The sequence below is a fragment of the Pieris brassicae genome, chromosome 13 (genome assembly GCF_905147105.1).
Source record: "Pieris brassicae chromosome 13, ilPieBrab1.1, whole genome shotgun sequence".
Classification (NCBI taxonomy): domain Eukaryota; kingdom Metazoa; phylum Arthropoda; class Insecta; order Lepidoptera; family Pieridae; genus Pieris; species Pieris brassicae.
In genome coordinates, this window is record NC_059677.1 from 4,809,064 (window position 1) to 4,827,144 (window position 18,081).

At 35.3% G+C, this 18,081-nt stretch overlaps 1 protein-coding gene across 2 annotated transcripts in view; it reads left to right on the plus strand.

Moving 5' to 3' along the window:
* Positions 1–15,340: 15,340 nt before the first annotated feature.
* The window catches only part of LOC123717902 (ATP-binding cassette sub-family C member 4-like), a 46,984-nt gene continuing 44,243 nt past the window's right edge, over positions 15,341–18,081 (plus strand). For both annotated transcript variants that reach the window (XM_045674158.1, XM_045674159.1), the window contains exon 1: positions 15,341–15,715. In XM_045674158.1, coding sequence (XP_045530114.1) covers positions 15,492–15,715 — 224 coding nt within the window. In that variant the 5' untranslated portion in view covers positions 15,341–15,491. The remainder of the gene's footprint in view (positions 15,716–18,081) is intronic.

Genomic DNA, 18,081 nt, shown 5'->3' on the forward strand with positions numbered 1-18,081 from the left:
AACGAATATATTATGAATGTTAGACGGTAATTGATTTTTTTTATTGCACACAATTAGGCTTCTTCAAATAATTTGTTGGCGGCTTCGGCAAGATAAGCTAACTCGACCGAGTATTGCGTGTAGTGTGTGTGTTTTTTAATGATTTACATTTCTATTTTTAATAATTATTTTAAAAATATTGTATATGCTAATACAATACTAACTTCAAACTGTTAAACATAACATATCAAATGGCTGCTAGTTTTTTTATTAAACGTTAGTAATTGTTATTTTCGGTAATTGATTTTTTTTATTGCACACAATTAGGCTTCTTCAAATAATTTGTTGGCGGCTTCGGCAATATAAGCTAACTCGACCGAGTATTGCGTGTAGTGTGTGTGTTTTTTAATGATTTACATTTCTATTTTTAATAATTATTTTAAAAATATTGTATATGCTAATACAATACTAACTTCAAACTGTTAAACATAACATATCAAATGGCTGCTAGTTTTTTTATTAAACGTTAGTAATTGTTATTTTCGTTTCTTTGCTGGAAACGGAGTGCTGTTTGTTTAAAGGTGTCCGCTTGAACTTGCGTTCATGTCTTCAGCCCATCTGAAGCTTCAGCTTTTGTGGGCTTCCCATGTTTGTCCATATATGTGTGTTGAATTTTAGATATAATTAAGTAATAAACGCTTAGCATAAATATAACGAAATATGTTTATTTTTGTTGTTATTTTTCACTTATTTTGTGGTTGTTTGTTAATTTTATTCCCTTGCTAGCTTATGTACTAATATAATTCATATGTATATGCGTAAAATTTGTGATGTCAAATTTATGCAGTTGTTTTTGAACGTATTAATAAATAAAACAAAAACAGTGGTGTTAAGTGACAGAGTGTGTTGAGTCAGTGGAGTTGTTATACAGTTTCTTTACATTTACATAACCTTTATGTATATTTTAAACGTTGTTAGTATTTACGTATAGGTAAATTTTAGTAGTACTTTTACTTCCTTCCGGAAATGTGAATGTCCATGGGCGGCGGATGCCAACGGGCAGTAGGCTCATCTGATGATACCGCCCATGGACACTCACATTACTAGGCTCGCAAGTGCGTTGCCGGCCTTTTGAGAATTGGTACGCTCTTGTAGGACCCTAGGTCAAATTGGTTCGGAAGCACTTCAGTGGGCAGCTGGTTTCACATAGCTGTGGTGCGCACATATTTTCTTAAAAAACGCTCAGTTGTCTAAACGAATATAATAATTAGTAACTATAGAGAAGAATTAGAATACTATTTCAAAATAATGAAAATACCATGCCGTTGATAAGTGGGTGTGTCCAAGTGCGAATGTACTAGAAAATTGTTAAATTGTTACTACGAGTTCCGGTGGCGAGATTAGATTATTGTAGTGAGGGCATTGTATCTGACTACAATGCTTGCAAGTGCGTGAATACGAAGCATACTGCTAGGACGAGTAAATCTAGAATCAAAAATTGCAATGAATATGTGCTGGACATCTAATCTCAATGCTTTGTAACAACGACAAGTACTTATGTGGATTATATACATATGAGTATCGTTTATTCAAACCTAAACATAACAATCAAATATACAGTATTTATTTACATAAAATATGGCGCTACAATCTTCTTAGGTCTAGGCCTCAGATTTCATATCTGTTTCATGATCATTTGTTAATCTAAAGGCAAGAAGGTGATCAACCTTCTGTGCCTGACGCACGCCGCTTTTTGGGTGTAAGACAAGCCGGTTTCCTCACGATGTTTTCCATCACCGTTCGAGCGAATTTTTACCGCGCACATAGAAAAGCCGGGGATCGAAGCCACTAGGCCAACCCTGCTCCTTACAATTTATATAGTAATAATAAAAATAATTCAAAATTTAAAAAAATGATTTTAAAAAGATTGCTCACTATTACGATACTTTTTCGTTGAGGAAAGCACCAGCTCTGAGGTCACCGGTAGTAGGTACCAGGAGCCAACTTAAATGTTTAACAAGCACATATGCACTGGAATCCCACGGCCCAAGAGTCTCTACTCCAAAGGGAACAAAATCTAAATTGGAGGAAAGACTCTTACATTTAAGCCGTTTATTATTTTCTGCATGCTCTGCGGCAGCCCCAGCTTTCTTACTAATAATAAAATTCCAAATAATTTTAAAAAATCACAAATTTTCAAATAGCTCCCCATAACAATACAATTGCTGCTATATTGCCCTACGTTTAGAAACACTCGTCAACACTGTACCACTCTCTGCCATGTTTCCTCAATCTATTCAACACCTTCTACATTGTGATCCTTTGCGTTTAGTATACCGTCTTGAAAATGGTCCATCATCGCAGCCTTCTACAGTCTACCAGATTGTGTCTTGCCGGGTTGTGAGTTAAGGACCCTGGGGATTCTGTCGAGCGTCATTCTGTGCACCACTTGAGCCGGTTGCATTTTAAATTGGATGATATTGGCGTCGTCATGGTGACATACACTATACATTTGTATGACGTGAATTTTTAAATCTCTGTGTAAATACTTGTTACTGGAAACATTTGCAATCTTAGATTGTGTCACACTAGAATTTATTTAGTTCCATTCATTATCTTAACTATATTTTTATTTACGTTGCAAGAAATACTGTACAAATCATATAATAAAATAAAATTAATATTAAACATTTCTATGCAATACGGCGAGCAAATGCCGGAATTACCTTTAATACACTGCCACAGGGACCAAACTTTTAAAGTTTATTAAAAAAAAAACAATGGCGCTACAACATTTTTAGGTCTATTCCTCAGATTTCTGTACCTGTTTCATGATAATTTGTTAATCGAATAGGCAAGTAGGTGATCAGCCTTCTGTGCCTGACGCACGCCGTCGACTTTTTAGATCTATGGCAAGCCGGTTTCCTCGCGATCTTTTCCTTCACCGTTCGAGCTAATGTTAAATGAGCCGGGGATCGAACCTACGACCTCAGGGATGAGAGTCGCACGCTGAAGCCACTAGGCCAACTCTGCTCAGTGTTGACAACACTGCTCAGGTTTATTTTAATTTTCTATTTATCAACGCGACATTGCTTAGACAACAGTGAGTGCTTGTAATTTAATATGAACTTTATTCAATAGCAATAAAGTTCAAATTGACTCTACATTTTATTTACAAAACGTTTGTATGGGAAAAAGAAAAGACCTGTTTTAGAGTTTTCCCGGAAATTATTCGAATTTTTCTCGCCGTTAAAACCATCCTTAGACTTCAACGAACATTTAAAAAAAAAAGAATTGGTACAATTGGTCCAGGCGTTGTAGAGTTATGCGCTTACCAACACATTTTGCGATTCATTTTTATATTATAGATTAAGAATGTTGTAAATAAAAAGGTATAGTAGCAGGCCACTGAAGTATTTCTGAACCAATTCTACTTAGGGTCTTCAAGATAAGAGCGTACCTATGTTAAAAGGCCCACAGCACGCTTGCGATCCTTCTGGCAGTGCGAGTGTCCATGGGAGGCGGTATCACTTAACACCACGTGAGCCTCCAGCCTGTTTGCCTCTTGAAACACAAAAATATTTCGCCGGGGCACCTGCTTTTGGTTTGGCCATCTTAAACTTATAGGACTTTCGTTAAAGTATAGGTAATTAAGTATAACTATATTATTACAGCCCGGAAATGCCAGCAGTAAAAGTACACAGCCACAGGGAACAAACGTTTTTTTTTTCCAATTATTAATTATTTATATATATTTTTTATACGTTGTTACCATAATATACATAATTATACAAACAAAAAGTAAGTAGGTTACAAAAGTTATTAGGCTATGGGCGGCCTTATCGTTAACAAGCGATTTCTTCCAGGCAACCCTAATATGGGAGAATAAAAAATAAGACTCACCAACAGAGAGTAAAGTACAAGAAGTGCATAATTAATTAACAAAATAACATGCAACTATAACTAAAATAAAATAAAAACCAAAGAAAAAATATAAATAATAATATGTATAAACAGACATTTAAAAGCTCTACCAAAGGTTAATTGATTCACAATTAGTATATTATTACTATGTAGGTTAAGAAAATTGTAAATAATATTAGATTGTTATAATTACTAATAAACGTTGTTATAAAATATAAATAACTTTATTGAAGATCTCAATATCGAAACATGATTTTTCATTGTCAACTATATACTTCCTTCTTCCTGATTTATGACGAAGTGTTCTCTCAAATAGCCATTAAAATTACCTTGAGGAGTCATATCATAATTATCCAAATAAAATAAAATTATATTTCAATATTTTAATGTACAATAATAGTATTTATTCTGCAACAAAGATGATACATGTAAATTATTACTATTGGATATCAATCCCGCGTCGTAGTTTGCACGGGGAGCCGCGTGGGAGTTGCCTCCTTTCGCGGGGTTTCATTTTTTCGCACCTAACTAATATGAGGTGGTGTCAGGGTTAGGCGGGGCCCAGGTTGAGCCGGTTGCTTTTATATCATTTCTTGTTTTTTTAAACAACCGGTAGGGTGTGATGGGCGCTGGTTTGGGTGTTGGTCGCCTTGCGGTACCGCGCTGAAGATTTCCCGCGGGAAACGGCGCTTATGGTCGGGTGGACGGGTATGGTGTGGAGCAATGTCGGCTAGGTGCGTCACTCGGGAACTTGTTAAAATGTTTTGTGTTTTGATTGGATAGCAAGTGCTGGATCAAAGGAGGTGTTGAGTGTAACAAGTATGCCGTTGGAGCCCCGGTATAACGCAAGAGTGACCCCACCTATCACTTGTAGGAAATACTCAAAGTGGTTTTAGTATTGCTCACCCAGTCTCTGAATAGCAGAGATTCTGGTGTGGTAAGAAAGAGGAAAAGAGATACTCACCTCACGTTGGTAATAGGTAGACTTTTTATCAAAGACTTCTACTTTTATCATACAGAACTGGAGACATATTTGGCCACAATGCCACCAGAAGTTAAGTAAATCTTTCCTTTTTTTTAATGAGGTGAAAATGCGCTTACGCAGGCCCGCGCCAATGATATCGAGCTTGACGCGGGGACTGTGGGGCTGGGTCTACACTCAAATCCCTTTGCTATTCAGAGGGGTAGCAAGACCCACCCACTAAAACCACCTCTGCCATTCACACTCTTAAGATGGGCCCTCGGGGTTGGCCAGGCATTCTACCTAAGGGATACCTATTTAACCACCGTTTAAACGCCATATTAAATTGTTTAAGGAAGATGGAAGGAGTTCCACTCTTAGTAAATCTTTTGTTTTGTATAATGTTAATTTCAAGAATTTTTATCTATATTATTTTGTTTGCTTCGATAATGTATATGTTCTATTATTATAGATACTTAAAAACACAACTTTTCAGTTTTATTATTTAATGATGTAATGTGGAACATGGTTGGCGATTAAAGTGTGGCAGAGGGTTTATTGCCAGTGATTCTTGTCCGTTCTACGCTCTTTAGAACTGGCAGTAAATCTAGAATTAGAAGCATTTAATGTATTTCTTTATTAAACATTGTGTTACCTAAATTAATAATGATTGAATTTGAATTCATGTAATGAAGCGAGACAAGTAGGGCCCGTAGCAAGTGAAGATTTGTGCTATCTGCCTTCAAAAAGGTTGAAGATATAAGAAAAACTATGCAGAATAACATACTGGTCTGATTACCTCTTTTTTTAAGTCGATAACTCAGTTGTGCCTCGAAATATACATGTACGAATGAACGGATTTTCGCTTCAATAATTCCGGCCTCAATAGTCAAGTTAATCCAATGTAACAGGTTGTTTACGACGCCCAGATTAATACTTGATACATTTATAATACTATAAGTTTGGCACCAATCTTAAAAACAACTCCTGCTTTTGCAGAGTCATGTCCAAGGCTGTTAACAGCACACAACAAACGCATCAATGAAAAATGAAAAGACGGGTTTGTGCCTACATGATTAATAAAAATGTATTGATGTTTTAATAGATTAGTATTGTACCAACATTTATATTAAATAGTCGTGTCTTGAAGAGCCTTTCATTACAATACTCAGTACCTTACAAAGACACGAATACCAAATAGGTACAGGTTGAAAAAGTGTTTAAAGGATGCTGTATACGAAATTGTTGATAGGTGGCGAACGAGCTTATGGGACGCCCAGAATGGGCAGTCATGACAGCCCATGGTCACCTATTTTAGTGGGTGGGTTGCAAAAATACAGATACATGGTTTAACACAAATATATACTTCTCCCTCTTGATTCAGTTAATAGGTCTGTGACATAACCGATCTAAAAACGTATTTTCAGCGTTTTCATTGTTCAAAAATTACTCTGACATTATTTCATTTCTATATCTATATTGAGAAGGAAGAAAGGTGCTACTTCTCCTCCGACCTGAAGGGAGGATCCTGGACCAGTCTCACCATGTACTTGCCCATGGGTATGACTTCATAGCCGTTATTGAAGCATTATGTTATGTCACCGCTGGACACTTACTGCCAGAAGGCTCACAAGTGCCTTGCCGGCCTTTTAAGGACCCTAAATCCAATTGAACTATTATATATAACTATATCAGTAACATAATATTTCTTGTCCACCTGGTTTCACTGGGTGTCAACTGTCAGTTGTGGAATGGTAGTCGAGGTGATGCGACTCCATAGCAGAGAGACTCCACATCTCCACACAAATCGTATGTAACCATACTTAAACGATTCCTGGTCATTGGGGCCGCTTTATTATAGATTTTAGCTTTACTTTATAATAACCACTCGCATACAAGAATTAAATATAAGCGAAGTAATGAAATGTTAATTGCTATGTAACGAATGAATGTGATACGTTTGAAGAGAGTGCCTGTGTCTGGCTCTCAGGACGTAACTCCGACGTCTAAGTTAATTGCTATGAATGAATATTCATATTTTCAGCAGTGGCCTAGTGGATTCAAGGTGCGACTGATGTATGTGGAGCAAAGATGGTTTGATCCCCGGCTGTGCACCAATGGACTCTCGCGATCGTTGAAGGACAACTTTGCCATAAAATTGTCTTCGATTCAAAAGGACGACGTGTGTCAGGAAGAAGTATTATCACCTATCAGGTCACAGAACAGATACCGAACTCTCAGACCTAAAGATGCTCTCTCTTTAATCTGAGCGTGCTGGTCAACAAGGATGCATCTGGATAGGACTATCTGCTTCCTCCGGTTTCAGTCCAACGCCTGTTTTATGACACCGTACAGTTTTGAGGACGAGTCTTTCAGATGGTTGGTCCATCTGGTTGGTGAACGGCCACATGATTTGCCTTCCGTGTTAAAAATCACTATTGGTTTCCCTAAGTTTGCATCGCCTTTACGCATTATAGACTGTATGGTAAATACGTGAGTCCGTATGCGGAGTTGGGTCAGAATCAATGTATCCTAAAAGGTTGCATTGAAAATAATATTACAAACCTACCTAAGCTGCGTTTAGTAATAAATATTATTAATTAAATAAGAAAATGATTAATATGGAATACTTTATCGACATAATTCAAACTTGACGTCAGACAAAAGACTTCTAGAAAATCGCATAAATTTTTCCATTAAAACAATTATATCACATTTTTGATTTAATTAATTGATCGATTATTAAGTGTTACCAGTAATTAAGTAAATACTAAATTAGTTGAAATTAAATATTACATAAGAATAATGGAGGTCCTCTTGAAGCATTAAGAGCAGTGTTGGCCTAGTGGCTTGCGACTTAGGACGCATTGGTTTCTTTTTGCTTTGACCTGATATTGAGGAAGGAAGTCATGCTCTTCCTTCCGTGAGAGGATCCTCAACCAGCCAGTGACTAGTGGATTGAAATGGTTTTTAATGGGATCTCTGTATTTTGAATGGAAGCCCTGCAGAATATTGGGTCTTTCCACGAAAGCCCAAGGGAAGAGAAGCCTGAAGAGCAGGACGGGAGCTCACTGGACTGAGGGAAATACGAAATAAGGGACCCAACGGTCTCTGTTAAAGACAGTATGTCACTCTAGCCAGGTTTAGTGAACCCAGTGGCTGATGATTAGAGGTTCCATATATCTCAGCGATTGGATTGGCATCGCGATTCAAATTACATCTTACTAATTGAAGTCACTAATTGTAGATGTCGCTTATGAGCATATTTCTTGACACAGAAATTGATCAACGCCTGGGCCTGACGGTCTAAGATATACGGCTCTGGTGGTCTGCTAGTGTTATCTCTCCACTTTTTTGGTCGGTAGCTTTCCAGAGCTGTTATGGGGAAACCCGTGAGAGTTGGTACCTGATCAAACATTTTGACGATCAGCCACTTTTTGCCTTCCACCTTGACCAGGTGATTTTTTTTAGGTAATGGGAGGCAAACGGGCAGGAGGCTCACCTGATGTTAAGTGATACCGTCGCCCATGGACACTCTCATTGCCAGAGGGCTCGCAAGTGCCGGCCTTTCATGAATTGGTACGCTCTTTTCTTGAAGGACCCTAAGTCGTAATTGGTTCGGAAATATTCAGCTGGTTCCACATAGTCGTGGTGCGCGGCAAAAACTGCATTAAAAAACGCTCAGTTGTGGAATGACGGACGTCAAGGTGATACGGATGGTATTTTGTATTTTGTCCGACAATGAAACTCAGCTGTAGGTATTAGACCTGCAGGTGTTTGGGTGATATGACCAAAATAACAACTCTTCGGTAGTACATCATACTTTGTGTTTGTTATCATAACTTATGTCTAACAAAACACTTCAGTTATAGACAGTAAATGGTAAAACAGCAACAAACACAAAGATAATCAAACAAGACATTTGTAGACACAGATGTCTCCGCATGTGTAATATTAAATTATTATTTTTATACCTATTCATATATTCCTGGCTGAGGCTGAGGCTGAGACCACAGATCTCCACTTACTACAGTCCTGACATACCTTTCTCGCTTCCACATTCTTCAGACACGCTTGTTGTTTATGAGAACTTTTTTCATTTATAATATATAGATAAAGCATACATTAGAATTGTATTACGTTAATTAGAAATAACTTAATAAATTTTTACTTTAGCTTCGTCAGTGTGCGACTCTCAACTCTGAGGTCGTAGTTTCGAACCCTGGCTCATTAATGGAATTTCATGTGTACCCTCGTACGATTAAGAAAAACCTCGTCAGGAAACCGGACAGGAAACAGGGAGGTAGTAAATGTTAATTTAATATCTTTTCTGTTGACGTTAGTAAGTGGTCATAAGTTTACCTATATGAATAAAGTTAAAGTTTAAGTTTATTATCTCTCTATATATAAAATTCTCTTGTCACAATGTTTGTTCCTATACTCCTCCGAAACGGCTCGACCAATGTTTATGAATTCTATTATGCATTTTCAGTAAATCTAAGATTCGGCTACTATCTACCTTTTAAACCCCTAAGTGATAAGGCGTGTCCACCGTAAACAATTTTTTTATGATACAACATACAAAAACACATCCAACCCTTAATTGTCACCCCTACAATCAACCCCTATTTTTTATTATAAAAGGTTATTTGTATAGAACTAAAAAAAAGTTTCCTGGAAATAATATACATGGGAAAACGACATTGCCGGGTAAGCTAGTTATGATATATATTTTTCTGTTCTATTTAAATCAACGATAAGCGTAGGATGCGATAACCTCAAAAACAACCGTTTTTGTTAAGTTTTCACCTATACCAATATTATGTATATAACTGAAACATAGCGATATAAAACAGTTGAAGGTCGTATCTTACAATTACCAATGTTTTGATATGTAAGTTAGTGTTTTGGCTGACAATATAAAGTTCGCGTATGTCAAACGTATTGAACTTACCATAAGTAAGAAACAATATTTATTTATTTATATTATGGCAATGGTAAAAACTTTATGCCATATTACATTTTGCTTCTTTCTAAACACATTTTTTAAAGATATAGTATAAGGAGTTCCGGATAAATACAGTTTAATCCGTTATAATTAATTCGAATGAGAGTTGCCTGAACTCTAGGACAGGTACTAGGTTTGTTATTGCAGACGTAAAACCATCATCTTTACAAATTATTGGTGGTATATCAAACGAATAGTTAATAATTCAGGTGAATATTCACCTGACAGAACCTCAGCAATTTTTACACACCCTACATGTTGGATGAATTATTTTCGCAAAGCGAAGCGTGACTAATCAATCACCACAGACAACAAAGACGGGCAGATTAAAAGCTACAACCTTTTTAGATCTAAATCCAAGAGATCTGTTTAATAATCATTTGTCAATCATTTGCAAGTATCATCCTGCTGTGCACAAAATGACTGTTTGGGTCTAAGGCGCGAATACGAAATAGCTGAAATGTTTTCCAATGTTTCGGGTTTTTATTCGGGTTATCTAACAATGATACTAATTATGAGGATGTTGATATTGTCCACCTCACCAAAGAGACGGTCAGAAAGTATTTAAAGAAGGAAGACTTTGACTTCTTTTAGTAACAATTTCTTTGAAATGTTATGTATAAAAAATTAAGTATTTGACGTTTGTTTGATGTTAAATTTCTATTTTTTTTTCATTTTATTATATTCTGTTTATATACAGTCTTATGTTTATATATGTTTTATGTTTCATATACTGTCAAAACCGCTTGCGACAACTTCGTTTAGAACAATATAATTTGCTTTTGTATTTTTTTGTATTGTATTAATTTAGGAAGATTTTATATAAAATTTGGTTGAACACTTCTTGCACTCGTCATTTTTATTTTTTAGTTTTTCTCTTACTAGGGTTGCCTGGAAGTTGCTTATCAGCGATAAGGCCGCCTGTTGCATCCCTTGTAATTTTTTGAATTTTTTGAATTTCTTTTTCAACGAAATATAAATAAAAATAAAATAAAGGTTATATTGACCAAAATCGAAGATCCCGGCTGAATTCTATTGTTTTAGGTACTTAACAAAGTCATCGGCTGTTACAACTATCGGTTATTACGACCAATTATGAGTAGTACCTTCGATGTCGTTATAATAGATCTTGACTGTATATTGTTTATCTATGTTATCTGTTTTAGCTTTGTTTATTGTCTAGGTGTTTTGTTTAATAATATGTATGTTAGCTGTAAGATTACTAATAAAGACTATTGGTGCACAGCCGGGGATTGAACTTGCGATCTCAAAGATGAGAGTCTCACTGAAGCCACTAGGCTAACACTGATCCTGTATAGTCAATCCAAAGACCTGTAACTTCTAGGAAATTCTAATCCCTATTGCTGCTATACCATATCACGCATGTCCTGATTCTCTGGTCATGTTGGACATCCTTCCCAAAGGAGTATGATAGTTAGTGTAGGGAATTTGGTTTATCTGCACATGATTTTGCATTATCTGGGTTACACGGTCCCAAAGAATTTACTAAAATATAGGAGTATGTATATAGTTTTTAATTATGTATAAAAAGCTTTGTAGAAATCTCGTGCTTTCCACAACTGAGCGTTTTTTACCTCCACTTCGTGAAAACTGCTACACTGAAGTGTTTCCGAACCAATTCCACTTAGGGTCCTACAAGAAAAGAGCGTAGCAAATCTCTGGCATTGAGAGTATCCTGCCATCAGATAAGCCTTCTGCCCGTTTATCGTGTTCTATAAAAAACAATGTGCCAAGTATTCTGAAAGCATATTTTAACGAACTAAGGTATTCAACGGTCATAAGGTTTCGTTTAAACATTATCAAACCGCCACTAGTCATCGTTTTTTAGGCACACTAACGAATCACATACAGACGCTTACAGAGAACACGTAATGACATCTGTGGACAATGTATAAAGCGAACCATTACGGTTATAAAATAATAAACAAAACGTTTAATAAGTAAGAGTCTTTCCACCAAATTCGACTTCATCACCCCGTACACCCGGCACCTATACGCGGGAGGTCATTCACGGTCCACTGGACATAATGATGGAAATGACCTCCCCATCCCTGCAATAGTTCACTTGGTTAGGTTACTTATTTATTCATTTAAGAAACAAAACAGATACATTTCTAAAAGTATAAAACAAAAAAGAACATAAAATTACAACATTGGATATATACAAAAAGTTTCGCTGATAAAAAATAAGATACAAAGCGAAACAATACAAAACATGACAGCAAAACGTTATTTAAATAGACAATAAACAAAATGTATAAATCAGGAGAACGACAAACATACTAGTAGCTGTAATAAAGAAGAAAGATACAAGGCTTAGAACTTTAACAGATATTTTAACTTATTCTTAAATGAAGCAGTAGAGGAGTGCGAAAAAACATCGATATTAGTAGCAGAATCCAACGTAGAACCTGTGAAGAGTCTCGCGGAACCCAATGTTGGTTCTGGAAGTCGGCAGGTTAAAGGTTCCGTGCGAGCGTAGAGATCTGGCAGGAATATTGAATCTTATGAGTTCGAGAAGATCTGAACAAGTTAGTTCATGTACGCATATTTTTCTTATAGTGACACAATCTATTACGTCTAATACGTAAGGTATTAGACCAAGATCAGCGTCGATAACCTGGGGAAGGTTCGTCTACCAAACTTGCCTTGGGGATCACAGCTACTTGCGCTACCTTCAAGTCCCCGGCTCCCATCCGAAGGATGTGGTAGGGTGGGCACCTATACTACCATGCAATGCAAGCATGTCATGCTGGAACCGTAAAAGCATAGACCCAAACCCACTGCCACACGGATCACACTTTTTAAGTTTGTTTTAATTTTCTATTTAATAATTTTATTAATTATTATTACGTAGGTAAAGAAAATTGTAATTACTGCATATTTGTTTACTTAAAATAATAATATCAATTATGATATTTAATATATGTTCAATACATTACAGAAATAAATTTCGCTTTTTAATAAATGTATTTAATATAATTGTCTTTGTTGTTTCTAGTTTATAACTCAGTGTATTTATTTCCAACGAGCAGTGTTGGCCTAGTGGCTTCAGCGTGCGACTCTCATCCCCGGCTGTGCAACAATAGACTTTCTTTCTATGTTTGCATTTAACATTGGCTCGAACAGTGAAGGAAAACATCGAGAGGAAACCGGCTTCCCTTAGACCCAAAGTTGATGGCGTGTGTCAGGCACAGAAGGCTGATCACTTACTTCAAAATCTGAGGCCCAGACGTAAAAAGGTTGTAGCGCCATTGAATTTTATATATTTCCAACCCGCATATACAGTATTTACAATATTCTTAAGCTAAATATTATTATTATTAATAATAAAAGCCCTTAGGGGCCGTCCATTAATCACGTGAGGTTCGAAAGGGTGGGAGGGTTTCGGCGAAAATCACGAAATATCACAAGGGCATAGTAAGATATCATGTGTACTTATTTTTTCGTCAAACGAGTGATTTCTAAACCGAAAAGCGGTTTCTTTGACTCGCCGTTGCCAGGCAACGAACGAATTACAATATGAATGAAACATACATATTTTTAAGTCGAAGTAAGAAGTGGACATGGGGAGAAATTGGCTGTGCCAAAAATCAATCTGGAACTGTTTAAGAATACACCTTTTGTATGGCTATTAAAGTTTATAATAATTTACTAAAATAATTAAAAGATCTTCCGCCTAGTCTTTAAAAATCGACTTTATGCTTATGGAAAAAATGTATTGTTCAATAAATGATTGTTTGCGTGAAACACTGTAGCTGATATAAATATTGAAAAAATGTAAAACTCCTTTAAAGACAAATTTGCGTGCCATTGTATAGCAGAATATGCGAACTTACTATTGTACCACCATTTTGTACCATATTCTTGCAATAAATTATTATTATTCTGTTTTTTGGATGATTACACTATACCTTTAATATAATTTTTATACCAGTAAAAAATAACTTGCAACCTTTCTGTCTATACCATGGTCTACATTTTTATCATTGTTCTTAATTTTGTACAATAAGATACTATTATACTTCATACCGGTACTTTAAAATAATATTATAAAAAAAAAATAAGATTCTTAAAAATACACGTGATTTTTGGTGGGGGGTAGTCTTAAACCACGTATCACCATGGGAGAGGTAGGGGTTAAAAAAATGTTAAAAAACATTACGTGATTAATGGACAGCCCCTTATTGCTGTAATTTTTACACTAGTACATAAAAAAATTAAATACTAAAAAATGAACACAAAAAAATACTAATAATTAATTGGCAAGCCGGTTGGTTTTCGTTTACAGCTTATCCTTGGACATAGGCCTCCTCTAAGGGCTTCCACTCTTCTCTATAGGACCAGCTACTCTTAGCACATCATTTACTCTGTCTTTCTTTTGTCATAGCGAGGAAGCCATTCCGTCACTTTGTTCGTCTTCTCTTCTCTTCTCACATAATGTGTCCGGTCCATTTCCATTTCAATCATTTACTAGAAGTAACATCATTTTTAAAGTTTGTCCTTTATGTCTTCTACTTTTACAAACTTCTACTTTTTTTCAATTACAGACCTAGAGCACTCCTTTCGATACTCTTAATTTGTTTTCTTATTTGTCAGTGAGTGACGAGGTTTGAAACCCTCTAAATATTAAAAATAATAATTTATAAATAGAAAAATAAAACAAATTTAAAAAGTTTGTATACCTTTAATATAATGTATATATGTATAAAATATATTATATAATTCTCAGTTGACAGTTCTTGAAGACAAAAACATTTTTGCCAAACGTTGAATTTTTTTTTTTTTTAGAATCAATAGTTGCATTAGTTTACGGGTTTAAGTTAAAAGGCCGGCAACGCACTTGCGAGCAGTCTGGTAATGTGTCTATGAACGGCGGTATCACTTAACGTCCGATGAGTTGGTCGTTATATAAAAAAAGTTTTTTAATTTTTTTTTAAATGACGCCAAAAATACTTGGTAGATTTTCAAATGTATGGTTTCTCCGTCCGGGACCGACCTATAGTATTCATGATATTATTTTTATTTTATACGTCGTACAAATTTTATATTTTTGATGGCGAACTCGGGTTGGGTAGACCTTTTACCTGGACCAAATCCTAGGTACTTGAGAAGTGGCAAGTCAAAAGTATTCATCACCGAGCATGCCCTCAGTCATCTGGAAGCGAGGGAGGTACGTCAGGGCCGTGGCAAGTGGAAATTCGTGCTCACCGCCATCAAGGAAAAGGCATTCTCTGCCTAAATGTCCGAGAAGACGGCGTGAATATGAAAATAATTCGGTTCACAGTAATATTTTTTGTTAAAAAGGAATTTTATTAATGAGATTTTGTTTGTAAAACTTAAAAGACGAGGTCAGGAAAGCTTTAGTAATGACATAGCTATTAACGGTGGCGCCGTCTTCATATAAACTCACGACAGCTGCGCGCGCGCTCAGTGGAAGGCTCGGTTCGGTCGTGTCGTACGTTGCGTTTGCGGTCCGCGATCCGGCCCTAGCGCCGCGGTTCTCAATTTAAAAATTAAAATATATAAATATGTTCTTTTTGTAAAATTTCTACTTGTTGTTTTTATTATTTGCAATTGTTTTTAACGTGAAAGACAATGGTTAGTGGAAACAAAAGTCCAAATGATCCGATGAAGGTGCCGCCGAAGGATCGCGAGAAGAAAAGCAATAATTATATAAGGGCTAATGTTATATCGAAGACATGGTTCGTCTGGATGATGCCGACTTTCTGGAGAGGGTATAAGCGCGATCTGTACGACGCGGACCTCACTAGGCCAAAGGAAAATCACCATTCGGACAAATTGGGTGATCGGCTTGAGAAGTAAGTACCGTCTAGATGCTAAGTGACCTTATACAAGGCAATGTAAATATTGATTATATATATTGAGACGTTTTTCGACGAATTTCAGCCTTGTTATTGAAATGTAAAACGTTATTTTCATAATTTATTTGATATAGTAGGTACCTACACATATTAAATATCGATTTTGAATATACCGGCTTTGGTTAATTATTTATATAATTTTGAAAATGTAAAATAACTTCGCATCTACGTTACGAATACATATATTAAAATATTTGTTCATAAAATACTTTACACATATTTGACACAATGTAACACACAATTAAGACTCTCAACGGTGGTGTGCTTTAGACATAAAGACGGTGTTGCATGGGTTGCTTCACTGGGCAGTTCTGCGAACTTAGGAATTGAACAGTGGAGATCTTCCCGGGAAGATACGACCTCCAATAGATTAGTATTTCATTAGCCTCGCTCAAAAGCCGTCAACCCACTCCAACGCTTTACGCGTGTCCCGTAGGACGCCTATAAAAACAGTGAAAATACTAGGAGATATTATATAACGTAAAAACATTACAAAAACACAAAAAAAAAAACAATTGATTGTTTAACGTCGAACGCTTAATTGTTTTGTTTGAATTAAATTCATTATTTGTACAGCAATTTATTTTTGTATAGCTTGTGCCTAGAACCGTTCATTACGGGTTGCGTTTATTAACAATTTCATATAAGATTTGACAAATAAAATACGGTCAACTCAGACTTTTACTTTATAATTTATAACATTTTATTCAGAGTGGGTACTTCACTTTCGATGAAATTGCGCTTGTTGATTTTCAATTATCTAAAGGCATAACCCGTAATGTGAAATTAGTTTGTGTAAACAGTTTTTGTTGAAATATTTCCATATATGGGCGGGAAATAAATGATATAGTCTACGAGCTCACGTCTACGTACGAACACTATAAAAATTACACAACCTTGACAAGTGCCTTCATAAGCATTTTTCTACGAAGCAAAATATGCTAATGAGATATTAATAAGACACGTATATACCATACATTATTGCAAACATTATTAACGCGTACTCAGAGTTATTTATTAAGAACGATTACTTAAATGCATATTAAAAGATTTGGTCCGCTTTGGACGCTTTTGGTCCTAAAAACGTAATAATATATGCTAAGTAGCTGAGTAAATAATTAATAAAAAAATGTTTAATAGTTACAAAGCGTCCAATAGATCTCTAAGAAAATCTAACAAATTTTCGTCTTTGATTTCTGATGTGTGTAATTTTTATGATTTTATTTAGTTCAAAATGTTACAGCTACCAAAAAGTATAAATATAAACAAACAATTACACTAAAAATATACCCAAAGATGGAACAAATAATATTTTCATAAAGATTCAAACATTTACAAAAGGAAAACGGAACAATAAAATTTATTCAATATACCTACGTATTACAGATATATGTATATGATATTGTGAAATTGAAAATCGAATGTTCTAAACATACATAAAAAAAGAGAAAATTTAACAACTTTAAAAACTTAGGTCCTCTTTATCTAATATATCTGCACATAAACGTTACAAACAATCAGATGAAAACACTTACTTGAAGATTCGCCTTATACGGATTAGGTAACTTATGTATTTTAAATTTAAATAGCAGTATATAATATATACTCCGATTATTTTACTCAAATCTATAGGCTTAACATTTATTTATTATATCATTATTTGGTTAATATTAAGTGCTAAACAGATTACTTTTAACACTTAATGGTGGTGTATTAATCGAGATTGGAAGTAGTGTAGAACAATTGTTAAATATCCTTTTTACTACATTAGGTTAGACGTATTCTTAAGTATGCTAGATAGTAATTTTTATTATATCTTTGAGCAGCCAATTAAAAAATTATTTTAAAAAATCCTTATAATAAAAATTATCATTATTAAATAATAATAATCTCCAGTTCGAATGAATAAAGGCAACTATTTCCAAATCTTTGCCGATCATCAGCCAGTTTCCTGATATTTTTATTAAGTCACCTTCCTGGATGGTCCCTTCCATTGTGTAGTCTTTAACGTCAATCTGTTGTTCGATCGTTTAATATCATTAATCGTTTACGCAATTAAACAATCATTAATAGTAATTTGAAGGTACAATCAAAAGGTACATCTGAAGGTAATTTTGCCCATATTACACAGAATTGAAATCCAGTCAAACAAATATATTCTCGTATCTTAGGATGAGAATTCTCGATAAAAATAACGATAGTGCGTACCTAAGCTGTTGTATAAGAGATCAGCTATTTTTATTAAGCAAAAAGGAGGAATGACTATCCTGTCTATAAATAGGGTGCATTTATTATAGATCTGG